The 15476-nt window shown below is 43.5% G+C and overlaps 1 protein-coding gene across 1 annotated transcript in view; it reads left to right on the top strand.

Annotated features, from left to right (window-relative positions):
* Positions 1-13816: 13816 nt before the first annotated feature.
* The window catches only part of SNX6 (sorting nexin 6), a 63719-nt gene continuing 62059 nt past the window's right edge, over positions 13817-15476 (top strand). Inside the window, exons 1-2 of the mRNA XM_032871295.1 lie at positions 13817-14064; positions 14231-14278. Coding sequence (XP_032727186.1) covers positions 14059-14064; positions 14231-14278 — 54 coding nt within the window. The 5' untranslated portion in view covers positions 13817-14058. The remainder of the gene's footprint in view (positions 14065-14230; positions 14279-15476) is intronic.

Genomic DNA, 15476 nt, shown 5'->3' on the forward strand with positions numbered 1-15476 from the left:
AAAAAAAAAGAAAAAGAAAAAATGAACAAGAGTGCCTCACTATTACCAGCATATGTATCAGTGAATCTGATGCCCGCATTCCTTCAGACATAAAGTCTGAAGAGAGAAAATCAGGACCCGTGTGTCTGTCTATGCCCTCTTTGCTTGCTTTCTTCCCCCCCCACATCAGGGTTGAAGAAGGCTGAAGCTACTGTCTCCCTCACACTCCAGCCTCCCAGTAAGGTCTAAGGAGCAGGCAGAAATCTCTTGTTTACATTGTCAGGGGAGCTCTATGTTCGAACTCCTCCAATGGCCAAGTGTCCTGCAACTAAGACCAAGTGACTGCTCTCCCTTGCTCTGGGGCAGTAAGCCTCAAGGCTCAGGCCAGAGATGGAAAGGTAAGGAATAAAACTTAGGAATGTACTTATATTTAGTATTTTAATATCTTAATATTTACAGAAGCAAGTCCTGTTTTATTACGTGGAGGAGCTAGAACTCAAATGAGTTCTGTCTGATTCAAGTCTTTGCACTTCAGAAGTTATTCTTGAACTTTTTTGCTCAAGGTCAGCCTGGCTTCCTAATATATTTCCCAGCTTTTTCATTCCGTTTTGTTGCAACTTAATTAAAACCATTTGTTGAGGATCCATTAAGGATCTATGTTACCGTGATGGTGGACTTCCTGCCCTCTGAGATTTCAATCCTTTCCGGCTTCTGCTGGCCTGAAAAGGGTTCTGCTGGCCCTGTTCCTGCCTTATTGCCACCTTCAGGTTTGAACTTTTTCCCTCTGTAAGCGAACCCTCCTTGAATCTCTTAATTTGAGCGTGACATCTGTTTCCTATTAGAATCCTGACTGAGAGACAGGAAGTCCATAACTCGCCTGCCAGAACTCACATGGTAGATGGCTAGCTAAATTGTGGGGCCTTCCACAGTGCAGAGTTGCTGCCTAATCCCAGAGTTACAATCACTTCCCAGACCTTCCTGTGCCAAGACCGACCATGTGACTGAACGTAGGGAGAAGAGCTGTTCCTGCCATCAGGCCTGGCCCACAGAAGCTTCCCACTTGTTCCTGCTGCTCTCTCTGCCCTTGCCCAATAGCATCTGAGGCTCTAGGGCAGGCATTAATCCTTTTGTGCTGTGGGTATCTGAATCCCTTTTCAGAATCATGCCTTTTATTTTTTTAAAGATTTTATTTATTTATTTATTTGAGAAAGAGAGAGAGCAGGGGGAAGGGCAGAGGAAGAGGGAGAGAGAATCTCAAGCAGATTCCCTTCTGAGCATGGAGCCCAACTCAGGGCTTGATCTCATGACCCTGAGATCATCACTGGAGCCAAAATCAAGAGTCAGATGCTTAACTGATGGAGCCACCCAGGCATAACCTCCCCCATTTTTTTTTTTAAGATTTTATTTATTTATTTGACAGACAGAGATCACAAGCAGGCAGACAGGCAGGCAGAGAGAGGAGGAAAAGCAGGCTCCCTGCTGAGCAGAGAGCCCGATGTGGGGCTCGATCCCAAGACCCTGGGATCATGGCCTGAGCCGAAGGCAGAGGCTTAACCCACTGAGCCACCCAGGCGCCCCATCCTCCCCCATTTTTAATAAAGTTTTTATTTTGGAATAATTTTAGATTTACAGAGAAGTTACAAAGATAGTGTCTTACTCCATTTGGGCCACTATAAGGAAATATCATAGACTGGATGGCTTATAAACAACAGAAATTTATTTCATACAGTTCTGGAGGCTGAGAAGTCCAAAGCAAGACATGGCCAGATTCGGTGTCTGGTGAGGGCTCGCTTCCTTATAGAGAGCCTTCTTCTTACTGTAACTTCAAATGGCAGAAGGGATGAGGGGTCTCTTTGGGGCCTCTTCTATAAGGGCACTAATTCGATTCATGGGAGGCACTAATCACCTCTCAAAGAACCCATCTCTTAATACCATCACATGGGGCATTAAGATTTCAGCATATGGATTGGGTGGTGGCGGAGGGGTGGACATAAACATTCAGTCCATTGCAATAGTGAAGAGTATTTCCTTTTACTCCCCACTCAGTTTCAATGACCTCCAATCTTATCATCTTACATTACTGAGGTACATTTGCCAAAACTAAGAAACCAATATTAGTATATTATCATTAACTAACCTCCAGACTTTATTCGGATGGAGCTTGTTTTCCCATTAATGCCATTTTTCTGTTCCAGGATCTAATCCAAGATAATATGTTGTACTTAATTGAAGTCTTCTTAGTGTTGGGGATCTCTGGGGGGTTCAGCCAGTTAAGTGTCTGCCTTTGGCTCAGGTCATGATCCCAGGGTCCTAGGATGGAGTCCCACATCGGGCTCCTTGCTCAGCAAGAGCCTGCTTTTCCCTCTCCCTCTGCCTGCCTCTCCCCCTGCTTGCACACATTCTCTCTCTCTCTGACAAATAAATAAAATCTAGAACAAAAAAAAGTCTTCTCAATGTCCTTTGGTCTGTGACAGTATCTACACTTCCCTTTTTTTTTAAGTTTATTTATTGTTTTTAGTAATCTCTACACCCAATGTGGGGCTCAAATCCATGACCCCGAGGTCAAGAGTCACATGCTCTTCTATCTAAGCCAGCCAGCCACCCCTGTTTTCCCTTTTTCTCATGACCTTTGACAGGTACTTTTGAGGAGTATCAGTCAAGTATTTTGTAGAATTCCAGAATAATGTTTTAAATGCATAAAATAGGATTATAAAGAAAACAAGTCATATTGAAATACAGGTATTGGAATTTTTTTAAGTTGTGATACAATATCATATGTTTTTTTTTTCTTTAGATTTTATTCGTTTATTCACCAGAGAGAGAGAACACAAGCAGGGGGAGCAGCAGGCAGAGGCAGAAGCAGGCTCCTTGCTGAGCAAAGAGCGGGATGCAGGACCAACCCCAGGATCCTGAGATCACGACTCAAGCCGAAGGCACACACTCAACCAACTGAACCACTCAGGTGTCGCTCATATGGGTTTCTTAATTAACACATTAAATAAATAGAATTAGGGGTAAGTCTAGTAACTATCATAACTTTTAAATAGTGGTGAGTATAAACATTATTTCAAGATTTTCTAACATCTGTAATATATCATGAAAATATCTGTGACTTTTTTTGGTGGCACAGTCTTGAATACTACTGTGGTTTGTTGCCTACAATAAAAGCTACAGAAAATGAAGATGTAAATTTCTTTCCCATCCAGTTTATAGATTCTCTGAATTCTGTGACCTTCATGACTGTCCTAAAAGTGATGGCAGAACCAGAAGATGGGAGGAGACCGAGTTCCTGAATATCTACATACAGCAGGGAATCCACTCCCAAACTCCCCCCTCTTGCTGAATACATTTTGCATAAGTAAGAAATAAATCACACAGGGTTTAGGTTTTGGATTTACACCATTTAGGTTTTGGATTTTTCTATTAAAACACCTAGCATGATCTTAACTAATATGGCTCTTACCCACTAAACGTGATACACATACATAATAACTAATACAAAAGTACATATATTAGTATTAATTGAAACTTTTTTTTTTTTTAACAAGTAACCAAAAGCTTCACCAAAAAGGGAGATGTTACTGGGAAAGTACTGGAGTATTTTACTGAATACAAAGAGAAGTCAAATCATGAGACTTCTCACGGGGAAGGGTCAGAGCAGCACCAGGGACCTCAGCAGCAGTATTCTGGAGTGCTTTTATCTTATGAAAGCCCTGCCATTAAAGTCACTCAGCTTCCGGCTCTATCTCTACATGTCTTTGCTTAAATTCTTTTTTTATCCCTGCTAAAATTCTTTTTTTTTTTAAAGATGTATTTATTTATTTATCTATTTGAGGGGGATGGGGCAGAGAGAGAGAGAAAGAATCTCAAGCAGACTCCCTGCTGAATGTGGAGCCCAACATGGGGCTCAATCCCAGGACCCTGAGATCATGACCTAAGCTGAGATCACAACTTGAGCCTAAACCAAGAGTCTAGCATTCAACTGACTGAGTCATCCAGGTGCCCCTCCCCTCCTAAAATTCTTAAGCAGAGGAATCTGATTGGCCCAGCCAGCTTGAGTCAGCTGTCCTCCTCTGGTCCAATCAGTTGTAACATAAGTTTACTGTCCATGATGGAAACAGGGCTTTGGGGGACCCACTTATCAGGAGTGGGACAGGTAGTTCTAAGAAAATGATAACAGTATCATTATAACAAACATCTCAGCTTTTGCCTTATGTCTGATACTCTTTTATGTGCTGTATATGGATTATTTTAAACCTCCTTGAACCCTTTGAGATAGAGGTACATGTTATTTATTATCCTCATTTTGAAGAAAGAGAAAACTAGGGGCACCTAGGTCGCTCAGTCGATTGAGTCTCTGACTTGATTTCAGATCCGTTCTTATGGTCGTGAGATTGAGCCCCACATTGGACTTTGCGCTGAGCAGGGAGTCTGCTTGAGATTCTCTCTCTCCCTCTCCCTCTGCCCATCCTGTTCCTGCTCTCTCTCAAATAAATAAAAATTTTTTTTAAAAGAGGGGGGCGCCTGGGTGGCTCAGTGGGTTAAGCCTCTGCCTTCAGCTCAGGTCATGGTCTCGGTGTCCAGGGATCAAGCCCCGCATCAGGCTCTCTGCTCAGCAGAAAAGCCCCTGCTTTTCACTCTCTCTGCCTGCCTCTCTGCATACTTGTGATCTCTCTGTCAAATAAATAAAATCTCTTTTTTTAATTTTTTAAAAATTAAAAAAAAAAAGGAGAAACCAAAGAACAAAACCATTTAGGAAAATGTCAAGACTCCACAATAGTTAAATGGCAAAGCTCAGATTGCCACTCAGGATGTCTATGTCTATGACACTATGTTATTGTCGCCATATTACGTATGAAGACACTGGCAGAGAGAGAAAATGGCTGGCCCACAGTTACAAGTCACAGGGCCAGCATCTGAACATAGGAGATGATCCCCAGAGCCATCCTTTCTTAACCATTACAGGTGAGGAAGGAGTGGTGATGGAGGCAAGTCTTGGACCAATCTTGAAGGATGAATAGGATTGGAAGAGGCAAAGATGAGAATAGAAGTCAGTTCAGGCAGTGAGAAAAGAGAAGGCCCTTATACCACCTAACCATACTGAAATCTGGGCAGCTCCCACTTCTAGACCAGACTAACCTTCGAGTCTTTTCACTATAGTGGGTAGGAAAATTCAGCACCACAAATCAAAGGGCTTCCTAGACCTGCCATTTTATTCTTCATGGAACACAATGACCAAATATTGTTTACACCCACTCCTGAATTGGAAAGCTTCATGTTTCTGGAACTCTTGGACCCAATTATGTCTGAGCAACAGCACCAAAGGGACAAACAGAAGGGGGTGCCCAGGGCCTATGGCTGAGTCTCCATAGGGTGTTTCTAGGCCTTTTGTTCTGGGAGCTGGAATTGTTTCCTGATCCCTATACATTTCCTTTCTTGAGACTCCTATGGTAGAGGTTGCAGCCCCCTCCCAGGCTTGCTGGGACTTAACCTCATTAATCTTTGCTGGACAATGGTTCTTGCCCAGCTACCCTTTGATCCTAAACAAAGGGATAAGCTACTCCTAGAAAGATTAAAGCAGTAGGGGGAGAGAGCAGGTTTTCCAAACAAGGCATGGGGTTTGTATACATAACTCATTCTCCTTTATGCAAACATACAGATATCTTTTCAGAAAAGAATGCTGTGACCTTTTGAAATATCTTCTTTAAAACTGTGTGTAAACTCCTAAGAAATAAATTCCCTGAAGTCACTTCATTCTTTTTTTCTTAATTGAGATATAATTCACATACTATAACCTGCCCTCTTTTAAAGTATACTATTCAAGGGCACCTGGGTAGCTCAGTCGATTAAGCATCTGCCTTTGGCTCAGGTCATGATCCCTGGGTCTTGGGATCCAGCCCCACATTGAGCTCCCTGCTCAGCGGGGAGTCTGCTTCTCCCTCTGCCTGCTGCTCCCCCTGCTTGTGCTCTCTCTCTGTAAAATAAATAAATATTTTTTAAAAAGTAAAGTATACTATTCAGTGGTTTTTAGTATATTCACTTTGTGCAACCATCATAACTATCCAAATCCAGAACATTTTCAACACTGTAAAAAGAAACCACATACCCAGTAGCAGTCACTCCCTATTTCTCCCCCAACCCTGCCAAGCCCCTGGCAATTGCTATTTACTTTCAGAGATGTATGTGTGTAAAGAGATAATTTCTTCAATTTCTTCTGAACTTTCTCCTTAAAAACACATCAGGTAAGATCTGGCAGAGCACTTTTTTTTTTTTTTTAAGATTTTATTTATTTAGGGACGCCTGGGTGGCTCAGTCTGTTGAGCGGCTGCCTTTGGCTTGGGTCATGATTCCAGTGTCCTGGGATCGAGTTCCGCTTTGGGCTCCTTGCTCTTCGGGGAGCCTGCTTCTCCCTCTGCCTCTGTCTGCTACTCTGCCTGCCCGCCTGCGCGCAGGCTCTCTCTCTCTCTGTCTGAGAAATTAAAAAAAAAAAAAAAAAGATTTTATTTACTTATTTGACAGAGAGACACCAAGAGAGGGAACACAAACAAGTAGGGGGAGTAGGAGAGGGAGAAGCAGGCTTCCCACTGAGCAGGAAGGCCAGTGTGGGGCTCGATCCCAGGACCCTGGGATCATGACCTGAGCCAAAGGCAGATGCTTAACGACTGAGCCACCCAGGTGCCTTAGCACAGCATATTTGTAACAAATGCTTTACAAAGCATATTTATAGGGGCACTGGTCTGGCTCCACTGGAAGAGCATAAGACTCTTGAGCTCAGAGTCTTGAGTCTGAGCCCCATGTTGGGGATAGAGATTACTTAAATAAAAAATTTTTTTTTAAAAAGTATATTTATAGGGGCGCCTGGGTGGCTCAGTGGGTTAAGCCGCTGCCTTCAGCTCAGGTCATGATCTCAGGGTCCTGGGATCGAGTTCTGCATGGGGCTCTCTGCTCAACAGGGAGCCTGCTTCCCTCTCTCTCTCTCTCTCTGCCTGCCTCTCCATCTACTTGTGATCTCTCTCTGTCAAATAAATAAATAAAATCTTAAAAAAAAAAAGCATATTTATAGAAACCTGTTAATAGTCTCATGGAACTCTTTTTGAAAATTGCAGTACCTCACTCATTGTTGCACATAAGAGTACTCAGTCCAGAGGCACTGGGTGCCATCAGGTTATGGTCTCAGGATCGTAAGATGGAGCCCTGGATTAGGCTCTGCACTCAGGCTCAGCAGAGTCACCTTGAGATTCTCTCTCTCTCTCTCCTTCTGCCCCTTCCCTGACTTATGCTTTCTCTCTCTTGCTCTCAAACAAATAAATCTTAAAAAAAAAAAAAAAAAAAAAAAAGAGTGCTCAATGCAACTACCAAACTGAAATTTCATCTAGGAAACCTCATCTGGTATTGAAAAAATTTAGACGCCATCTATGTCAGCAGAGTGAATGTGATTGTCAACATTAAGGTTAATTATCTGTTCGTTGACCAAAAGAATGAAAGGACCCAGCTCTAAAAGTTAATGTGATAGGACTATGACTGAGAGAAGACACAGGATTTCTCAGCTCCTGAATTCAATCTTTAAAAGATGAAAACATGGGCGCCTGGGTGGCTCAGTGGGTTAAGCCGCTGCCTTCGGCTCAGGTCATGATTTCAGGGTCCTGGGATCGAGTCCCGCATCGGGCTCTCTGCTCAGCAGGGAGCCTGTTTCCTTCTCTCTCTCTCTCTCTCTGCCTGCCTCTCCATCTACTTGTGATCTCTCTGTCAAATAAATAAATAAAATCTTAAAAAAAAAAAAGATGAAAACATATAGCATTGATGTCAGTGTGAGTAGAGGGAGTATCCAAAAATGATTTGAAGTTGTTGAGTTTTGCTTTTTGGATTAATCACTTTTTCAGGAGACATCTTGGGTCAACGTTCTTTGCAACAAGGACTTTTAAAAATATCCCAGGTTCTGGGGCACCTGGGTGGCTCAGTGGGTTAAAGCCTCTGCCTTCGGCTCAGGTCATGATCCCAGGGTCCTGGGGTCAAGCCCTGCTGAGCAGAGAGCCTACTTCCTCCTCTCTCTGACTGCCTCTCTGCCTACTTGTAGTCTCTGTCTGTCAAATAAATAAATAAAATCTTAAAAAAAAAAAAAAATCCCAGGTTCCAAAATACAGGGAAAAGTGGAAGTGAAAATGTTTCTCTCTCTCTCTCTCTCTCTCACACACACACACACACACACAGACATGAAAGAAAAAGGGTGAAAAATCCCTAGAGAAGTAGTAGAATATTTTACGTGAGGGAAGTGTAGCTTTTGTTCTGAAGGCCAAAATTCTTAACTAGAAAAAAAAAGCAAGAAATGCTTAACTAGAGAAACAATGGGTTATGTGTAGCATAGCGTCCAACAATTTTTTTAACTCTTTTAAAATTTTTTCAAATTAATTTTATTTCAAAAATTGTTTGGAAGATTTGCACTCTTTGTTTCTGCTTTCTCTATAGGGCCTGAATCCTCAAGTGAAATAATGGACTATAACAAAAGATGAAAGAAAATATGTCTAAACATGGGTTTCCCTTCTCCTAAAGCATTTCACATTTGGGATTAGAGGGGTAGGAAACCTTAAATTATTTTAATACCATTTTAATTTTTCTAACTACTTATGAGTGTCATGTGTTAGGCACCTTCCTGTATTTCTTGCAGGTTTCTGTCTCCTCCTTCCCCTGCAGCTCTGTGATTGAGGAATGAGGGTATCAAATCATCAATATTGAAATACGACTTAGAAATGATTTAACATAATATATATGCTGCTTTTGTTCTAGGCAAGGAGCAACACTAAACTGTCCTCTATGTCTCTGTCCTTATCAACTCGTGTTTAAATCAAAAGAGGGCACCTGGGTGGCTCAGTCATTAAGCATCTGCCTTTAGCTCAGGTCATGATCCCAGGGTCCTGGGATCGAGCCCCACATCAGCCTCCCTGCTCTACGGGAAGCCTGCTTCTCCCTCTCCCATTCCCTCTGCTTGTGTTCCCTCTCTCTCTCTCAAATAAATAAATAAAATCTTTAAAAATAAATAAATAAAATAAAATAGGCAAAAGAAAGTGTGCTAGACTTCAGTGTAATGATCTTTGGCTTCTAAATGGAATTCTTCCAAATAGAATTAGAGGTATGAACATTAATCAATAAATCTGCATGTGCCTTGGGGTCAGGGTTCTGTACAGATGATGTCACTTTTTCTCTTGGTCCTCAGGCGCTATGGTCAAGATTATTTCAGCTGGTCCACGACTGGTACTGATTCCCAGGGCTGAATCCCAGGAAAGTGGGAGTTGATTGTGTTTCTCTAAGAGTAATTTTCATCTCTGGAACATTCACTTTTCCACCTTCATTCTCCTGAGACATGACTCTTTATTTTTTGATCTTCTATATATGGTATCTGTATTGTTTGCTTGCTTATTGATTTATTTAAGTAAAGTGTGGTTTATGAACCACAGCTCCCAGTTGGCCATGCAATCACAAGGGTAAACAACCAATATACTTACAACCATTCTGTACCCATGCAACCATTCTGTTTTTCACTTTCAGTACAAGATTCAATGAATACATGAGATATTCAACCCTTATTGTACAATAGGCTTTGTGTTAGATGCTTTTTGCCCAACTGTAGCTAATATAAGTGTTCTGAGCATGTTTAAGGTGGGGTAGGCTAAGCTATGATGTTGAATAGGTTAAGTGTATTACATGAACTTTCAGTTATGGTATTTACAGTTTATGATGGTTTTATCAGGTTGTAACACCATCATAAAGTGAGGAAGATCTGTACTATGCCTAGAGACTCCTTATTTTTTGTTGTGAGATCACACATTTCTGTACCGCTCAGTTTATTCGAATTGATGTTTTCTGTTACTTGCAGGTAAACACACCCTGACTGATATAACTGGAAAAAACAGGGTTCAGCAATCTTTCTGTAGAGAATTTTGTTGTAATATAACTCCCAGGGAGAAGGGAAGAATTAGGACCCAAAGGTTGTCCAAAACAAGAAATGGTCTAGAATTCAAGGAAATGAGGAGTTGATAAAAATACATTTTGGTGAAACTTTCTTTGATCAGAACATGATAAAAGGAATTAAACAGTTTTCTTCTAAACCTAATTAAATAATCATCATTTCAGATTTTTAAAGTTTTTCTTCTAGAAAAAAAGTTGGTTTTTGTTTGATAAAAATGTTCGAAGCAAATACATTTTTTTATTTTCTCAAAATTTAAAAGTGACTTGTTGATTATTCTCTAAAAGTTTACTTTTCTCTAAAATCTTCCAATACGTTTATTTTTGAAACACTATTTAGTATCTACTCCAAACTGTAATATTTTATTTTTATGTAGCTAAATCTATGAAATAATCAGATTGTGAGGGGCGCCTGGGTGGCTCAGTGGGTTGGGCCTCTGCCTTTGGCTCAGGTCATGATCTCAGAAGCCCTGAATCGGGCTTTCTGCTCGGCGGGGAGCCTGCTTTCTCCTCTCTCTCTCTGCCTGCCTCTCTGCCTACTTGTGATCTCTGTCTAATAAATAAACAAAATCTTAAAAAAAAAAAATCAGATTGTGATTCAACACAATATGCTTGTGAAATTTATATAGAAGTAGGTAATTTCACAAAAATCTATTAAAACAAGATGAAAAATTGATTATTTGGCTAAAAGTACTAGGGAAGGGACTCCTGGCGGGGGAGGGCACAGTCGGTTAAGCAACTAACTCTTGGTTTTAGCTCGGGTCATGATCTCAGTCAGGGTCCTGGGATCGAACCCCATGTCAGACTCCACGCTTGGTGTGGGGCTTTCTCGGGATTTTCTCTCCCTCTCCCTCTGCCCCTCCCATTCATGCTGTGTGTGTGTGTGTGTGTGTGTGTGTGTGTGTCTCTCTCTCTCTCTAAAATAAATAAATAAATCTTTAAAAAAAAGTACTAGAGAAGTGGTTCAGTTTTAATATCTTCTCAATTTATTCTGTAAGTAGCAGAAAAAATCTGTTGTGTGAGCTAATTTTAATCTCTTTTCCTTTGATATTCCTTAAACTCTGTAACTGCCTTTTTTTTTCTTTTTAAGATTTTATTTATTTATTTGACAGACAGAGCTCACAAGTAGGCAGAGAGGCAGGCAGAGAGAGAGGAGGAAGCAGGCTCCCCGCAGAGTAGAGAGCCTGATGTGGGGCTCAATCCCATGACCCTGGGATCATGACCCGAGCCAAAGGCAGAGGCTTAACCCACTGAGCCACCCAGACACCCCGTAACTGCCTTTCTGATAGTTGTTAGTATCTGTTACTGATAATTCCTTCTTATCATTTACAAAGTATAGTTTGAGACCTTTACCCAGACCAGTATAGTTTGAGACCTTTACCCAGATAGATAGGCTCAGGTATTAATGAATAACTTTATTATTTCAAGGTTGGGTTCTCTACTCATGTGAGTTTTCAGCCATTGATTTTTTTTTTTTTTTAAGATTTTATTTATTTATTTGACAGAGAGAGACACAATGAGAGAGGGAACACAAGCAGGGGGAGTGGGAAAGGGAGGAGCAGGCTTTCCACAGAGCAGGGAGCCCGAAGTGGGGCTCAATTCCAGGACCTGAGCCGAAGGCAGACGCTTAATGACTGAGCCACCCAGGCGCCCTCAGCCATTGATTTTTTTTTTTAAGATTTTATTTATTTGACATAGAGAGAGATCACAAGTAGACAGAGAGGCAGGCAGAGAGAGAGGGGGAAGCAGGCTCCCCGCAGAGCAGAAAGTCCAATGCAGGGCTTGATCCAGGACTCTGAGACCATGACCTGAGCCAAAGGCAGACGCTTAACCCACTGAGCCGCCCAGGTGCCCCATAAGCCATTGATTTTAACTGCAGTAATTATTAAATGTCTTTGTTGATAATTTTATTTGGCTACTCATATTTTATTTTTATTTATTTTTTTTAAAGATTTTATTTATTTATTTGACAGACAAGAGATCACAAGTAGGCAGAGAGGCAGGCAGAGAGAGAGGAAAGGAAGCAGGCTCCCCGCTGAGCAGAGAGCCCGATGCGAGGCTCGATCCCAGGACCCTGGGATCATGACCTGAGTCGAAGCTAGAGGCTTTAACCCGCTGAGCCACCCAGGCGCCCCTTGGCTACTGGTATTTTAAATTTTGTTTTTAAATAGTGATTTCTAAGTTTAACATTTGATAATTTGAGTGTTTCTGTACAATGTTTCCGGTCTTGGCTTAAGTCTTGAAACCCTTGGTTAATGATCAGAGACATTTAGGTGGTCCTAGGTGACACTTCTCAACCTTTGTCCATAGGACACACTTACCCTCCTATCAGCTGTATGCAAATCCCATTCATTAACTGTAGCTTCATCTAGGAAGCAGAGCTCTACAGGCATTACCTTCAATACAAAAACAAAATAGGAAATATTGGCACTTTTCACCAGCAACAAATTACTAGAACATTCCTCCTGACACTTCATCACACTATACTGACACCGCATGATGCCTCATGACTCCCGGGGGGAGGGGGGGCACTCCTCCAGTAGTTACTACAATGCACTGGAAAACAAGAAACAAAAGACAAAAAATAAAGCCACGCCCCACCCAAGTGGAGAATAACCCTTGTTTGGGCAGTAACTTAACTTCTCTATGCCTCAGTTCTCCTTACATACAAAATGAAAGCTACAAGAAGTTCTCAAGAAATTATTAATAGTTTAACATTATTGTTTTAAGAGCTTCAATTCAACAAGATAGGAAGAGGGCCTGGCAGAATAGGGAGAGAGTCAAGTGTGGAGGGCTTAAATGCTAGGCAGAGGAGTTGGACCTTAATGTAATAAAAATGTGTAAAGGTCATGGACAGGCTAGCAGCTTTATCATTGATGTCTGTGTCTTAGGAGTAAAACTGTAGGGGCACCTGAGTGGCTCAGTCCCTTAAGCATCTGCCTTCAGCTCAGGTCATGATCCCAGAGTCCTGGGATGGAGCCCCACCATTGGGCTCTCTACTCAGCGGGGAGCTGCTTCTCTCTCTACTTGCTGCTCTGCCTGCTTGTGCTCCTCTCTCTCTGTCAAATAAATAAAATCTTGAAAGAAAGAAAGATAGAAAACAAACTACTGGTGGCAGGATGTAGAGATGAAAATAAGAAAAGTTAAGAGAGTATTGCAAGGGTCCAGACAGAAACTGATGGTAATTGCTGTGGAAGGGAGGAGAGGGAGGACCAGGACTAATTTAAGAGATGAGACAATAAATTACAGATGCAACAGAATCTGTTACTAAATGGAGTGACAAGTGAGGGAGAAGAAGGAAGGATGTGAATAGGACTTGGAGGTTTCTGGACTGAAAAGTGGAAGGATGCCGATGCCATTAAGTGACTGGAAGCACAAGGATGGCATATACGTTTGCGCGTGTGTCTGCGTGCGTAAAAGGTGACAGGGGGCAAAGGTTGAGGAATGATTTTGTCCCGTCTTTTAAATTGCCTGTGGACACCCATGTGGTGCTGTCCGGCCGGACAGTTAAGAGTAGGTCTGGAGGCGCTCGTTCATAAAAAGGAAAGAAATGCTCTTGTAACACGAACAGCTCACTTTTATAGTCCTTAACCATTAGCACCCTAAACCCTGGGGTTATTACCTCACCAATCGTAAAAGCTTGATTACAGCTCACTGTGCGAAGGCCCTTAGTTCCCACAATTTCTATAGGCAAAATATTAATTGTGATTAATTATTGTGTGGCATAATACAAAGACTAGGCGATTTATTGTGGCTTCCGGAGGACGCTCGTTTGTTTTTTTCCGCTGCAGCCCTAAGGGAAAGGAAACTGGACAGCTCCCCAGGTGGCATTCGGCCCCTTCCGGGTCAGAGCCAGCCAGCCGCGACCTGCCCGCAGCCATGTGGGTCTGGGCCTACGGGCCCTTTCCGACTGGGGTGCTCCAACCTCGGGCGGAGGGCCCTGCTTTCCCCATTCCTACAGCTTACCGCCCCCGGCCCCCCGCGCCAGGGTGGGGCGGGGCAGGCTGCTCCGAGACCCCGCCTTCTCCTGCCGCCACCAGCCCCGCCTCTCCCGCTGCTGCCGGCTCCCTCCGGCCCCGCGGTGCGGTGCGCGCGTGCGCTGGCCCTCGCCTCGGAGCAGCCATGATGGTGGGTGTTCCAGCGGCGCCGAGCCCCGGGCGCGCGGTGGGGGCGGCGGGCGCGCGGCGGGCGCGGGGCGGGCGCGGGGTCCGCGCCGGCCTAGCACTAATGTCTCCCTTTGTGTCTCCCCAACTCCATCTTCTCCCCTGGTGCGCCGGGTCCGGCGACCCCGCAGGAAGGCCTGGACGACGGCCCCGACTTCCTCTCGGAGGAGGACCGCGGAGTAAGTTCTGCCTTCTTCTCGCTCACGGGACCCTTTCGCCCCCGCCTTGGCCCCTGGGTGTGGTACTAGGAAGGGTCCCCAGTCGCGCAGCACCTTCTCCCCGGCGTCCTCTTTCGGTTTCCTCGTTGCACCGCGCCCCGCCCTCTTGCAGCCGTTCCTCCCTCGGGGCAGCTCGGTTCTGATTTCCTGGGGACCCACAGCAGCTTTCTTGTCCCCCGCCCCGCCTCAGACCCTCCCTTGGACCTCCTCCCCCGCCCGGCTTGGGGCGCAGGTGGGAAGTGGAAGTGGAGGCCGGAGCTGGATCCTTACCCGCCAGCCCCCGACGCTTTGAGGGGCAATGAAAACCCATTCTCAGACCTTTGTGGTGGCACCCTCAGTTTTCTCCCGTTGTGGACGTCGAACCCGTTGCCTCCCACTTTTCTCACCTTCTAAAACAGATACAGTACAGGCTTTTTGTAGATTACCCGTTTGCAAGGAATTTTACGGTTGCCGAACCTTAACTCTTCTCCAGTATCCTGCCAGATTTTGCAAAGTGCTGGAAGCTCATGGTGCTTTCACGTTTCTTAATATCCAAAAACATACATTTTTTTTGCGGAGTTCCCTCGGTGGTGGTTTGAGGCCAGTTGCCTGCCACTTAAGAAAGGGCCTCCAGGCTCTGATTCCTTCCTCCTGTACTCTCCCTTCTTTTGCTTTGTCTGAAGCTGGGGGGGGGGGGGGGGGGGCGTACGTTGTACAAGTAAGCGCTTGAAAAATATTGATATATGGTGATTGCAGCTCAGCAAGGTTCGTTGGGTCCATCACATTTAACAGCCTGCACTTCAGTTTTCCATTTTGCCTTTACTTATTCATGTTAGGTAATGTGAGAGACACATCAGTTAGTCGATTTTTGGCAGGTGACAAAATATTCTTGTAGGATGTTACTGTTTTTTAAATAAAAGATGAGGTAGTTAGTATTAACTGGCGAGCTTTAAAAGTTTTCAGATGGTAAGAAGGATAACAGAGGGGGCTGCTTACTTTTATAAATGATGTTTTAATAAATTTCTCAGTTTACACAAAAGCATCATTTAGAATTTAGTGTGTGAAAGCATCATATAGGATTTCTGGTTATTTCTAAAAAGTTTAGTTTCTAGTGAGTTTTAAAAAACTGTAGATGTGTATCTATATGTTCTGGGATAAGACAGTAGCATTAGATGGCCAC

The sequence above is a fragment of the Lontra canadensis genome, unplaced genomic scaffold (assembly GCF_010015895.1).
Source record: "Lontra canadensis isolate GAN:19392208 unplaced genomic scaffold, GSC_riverotter_1.0 scaffold42, whole genome shotgun sequence".
In the NCBI taxonomy this organism is placed as follows: Eukaryota; Metazoa; Chordata; class Mammalia; order Carnivora; family Mustelidae; genus Lontra; species Lontra canadensis.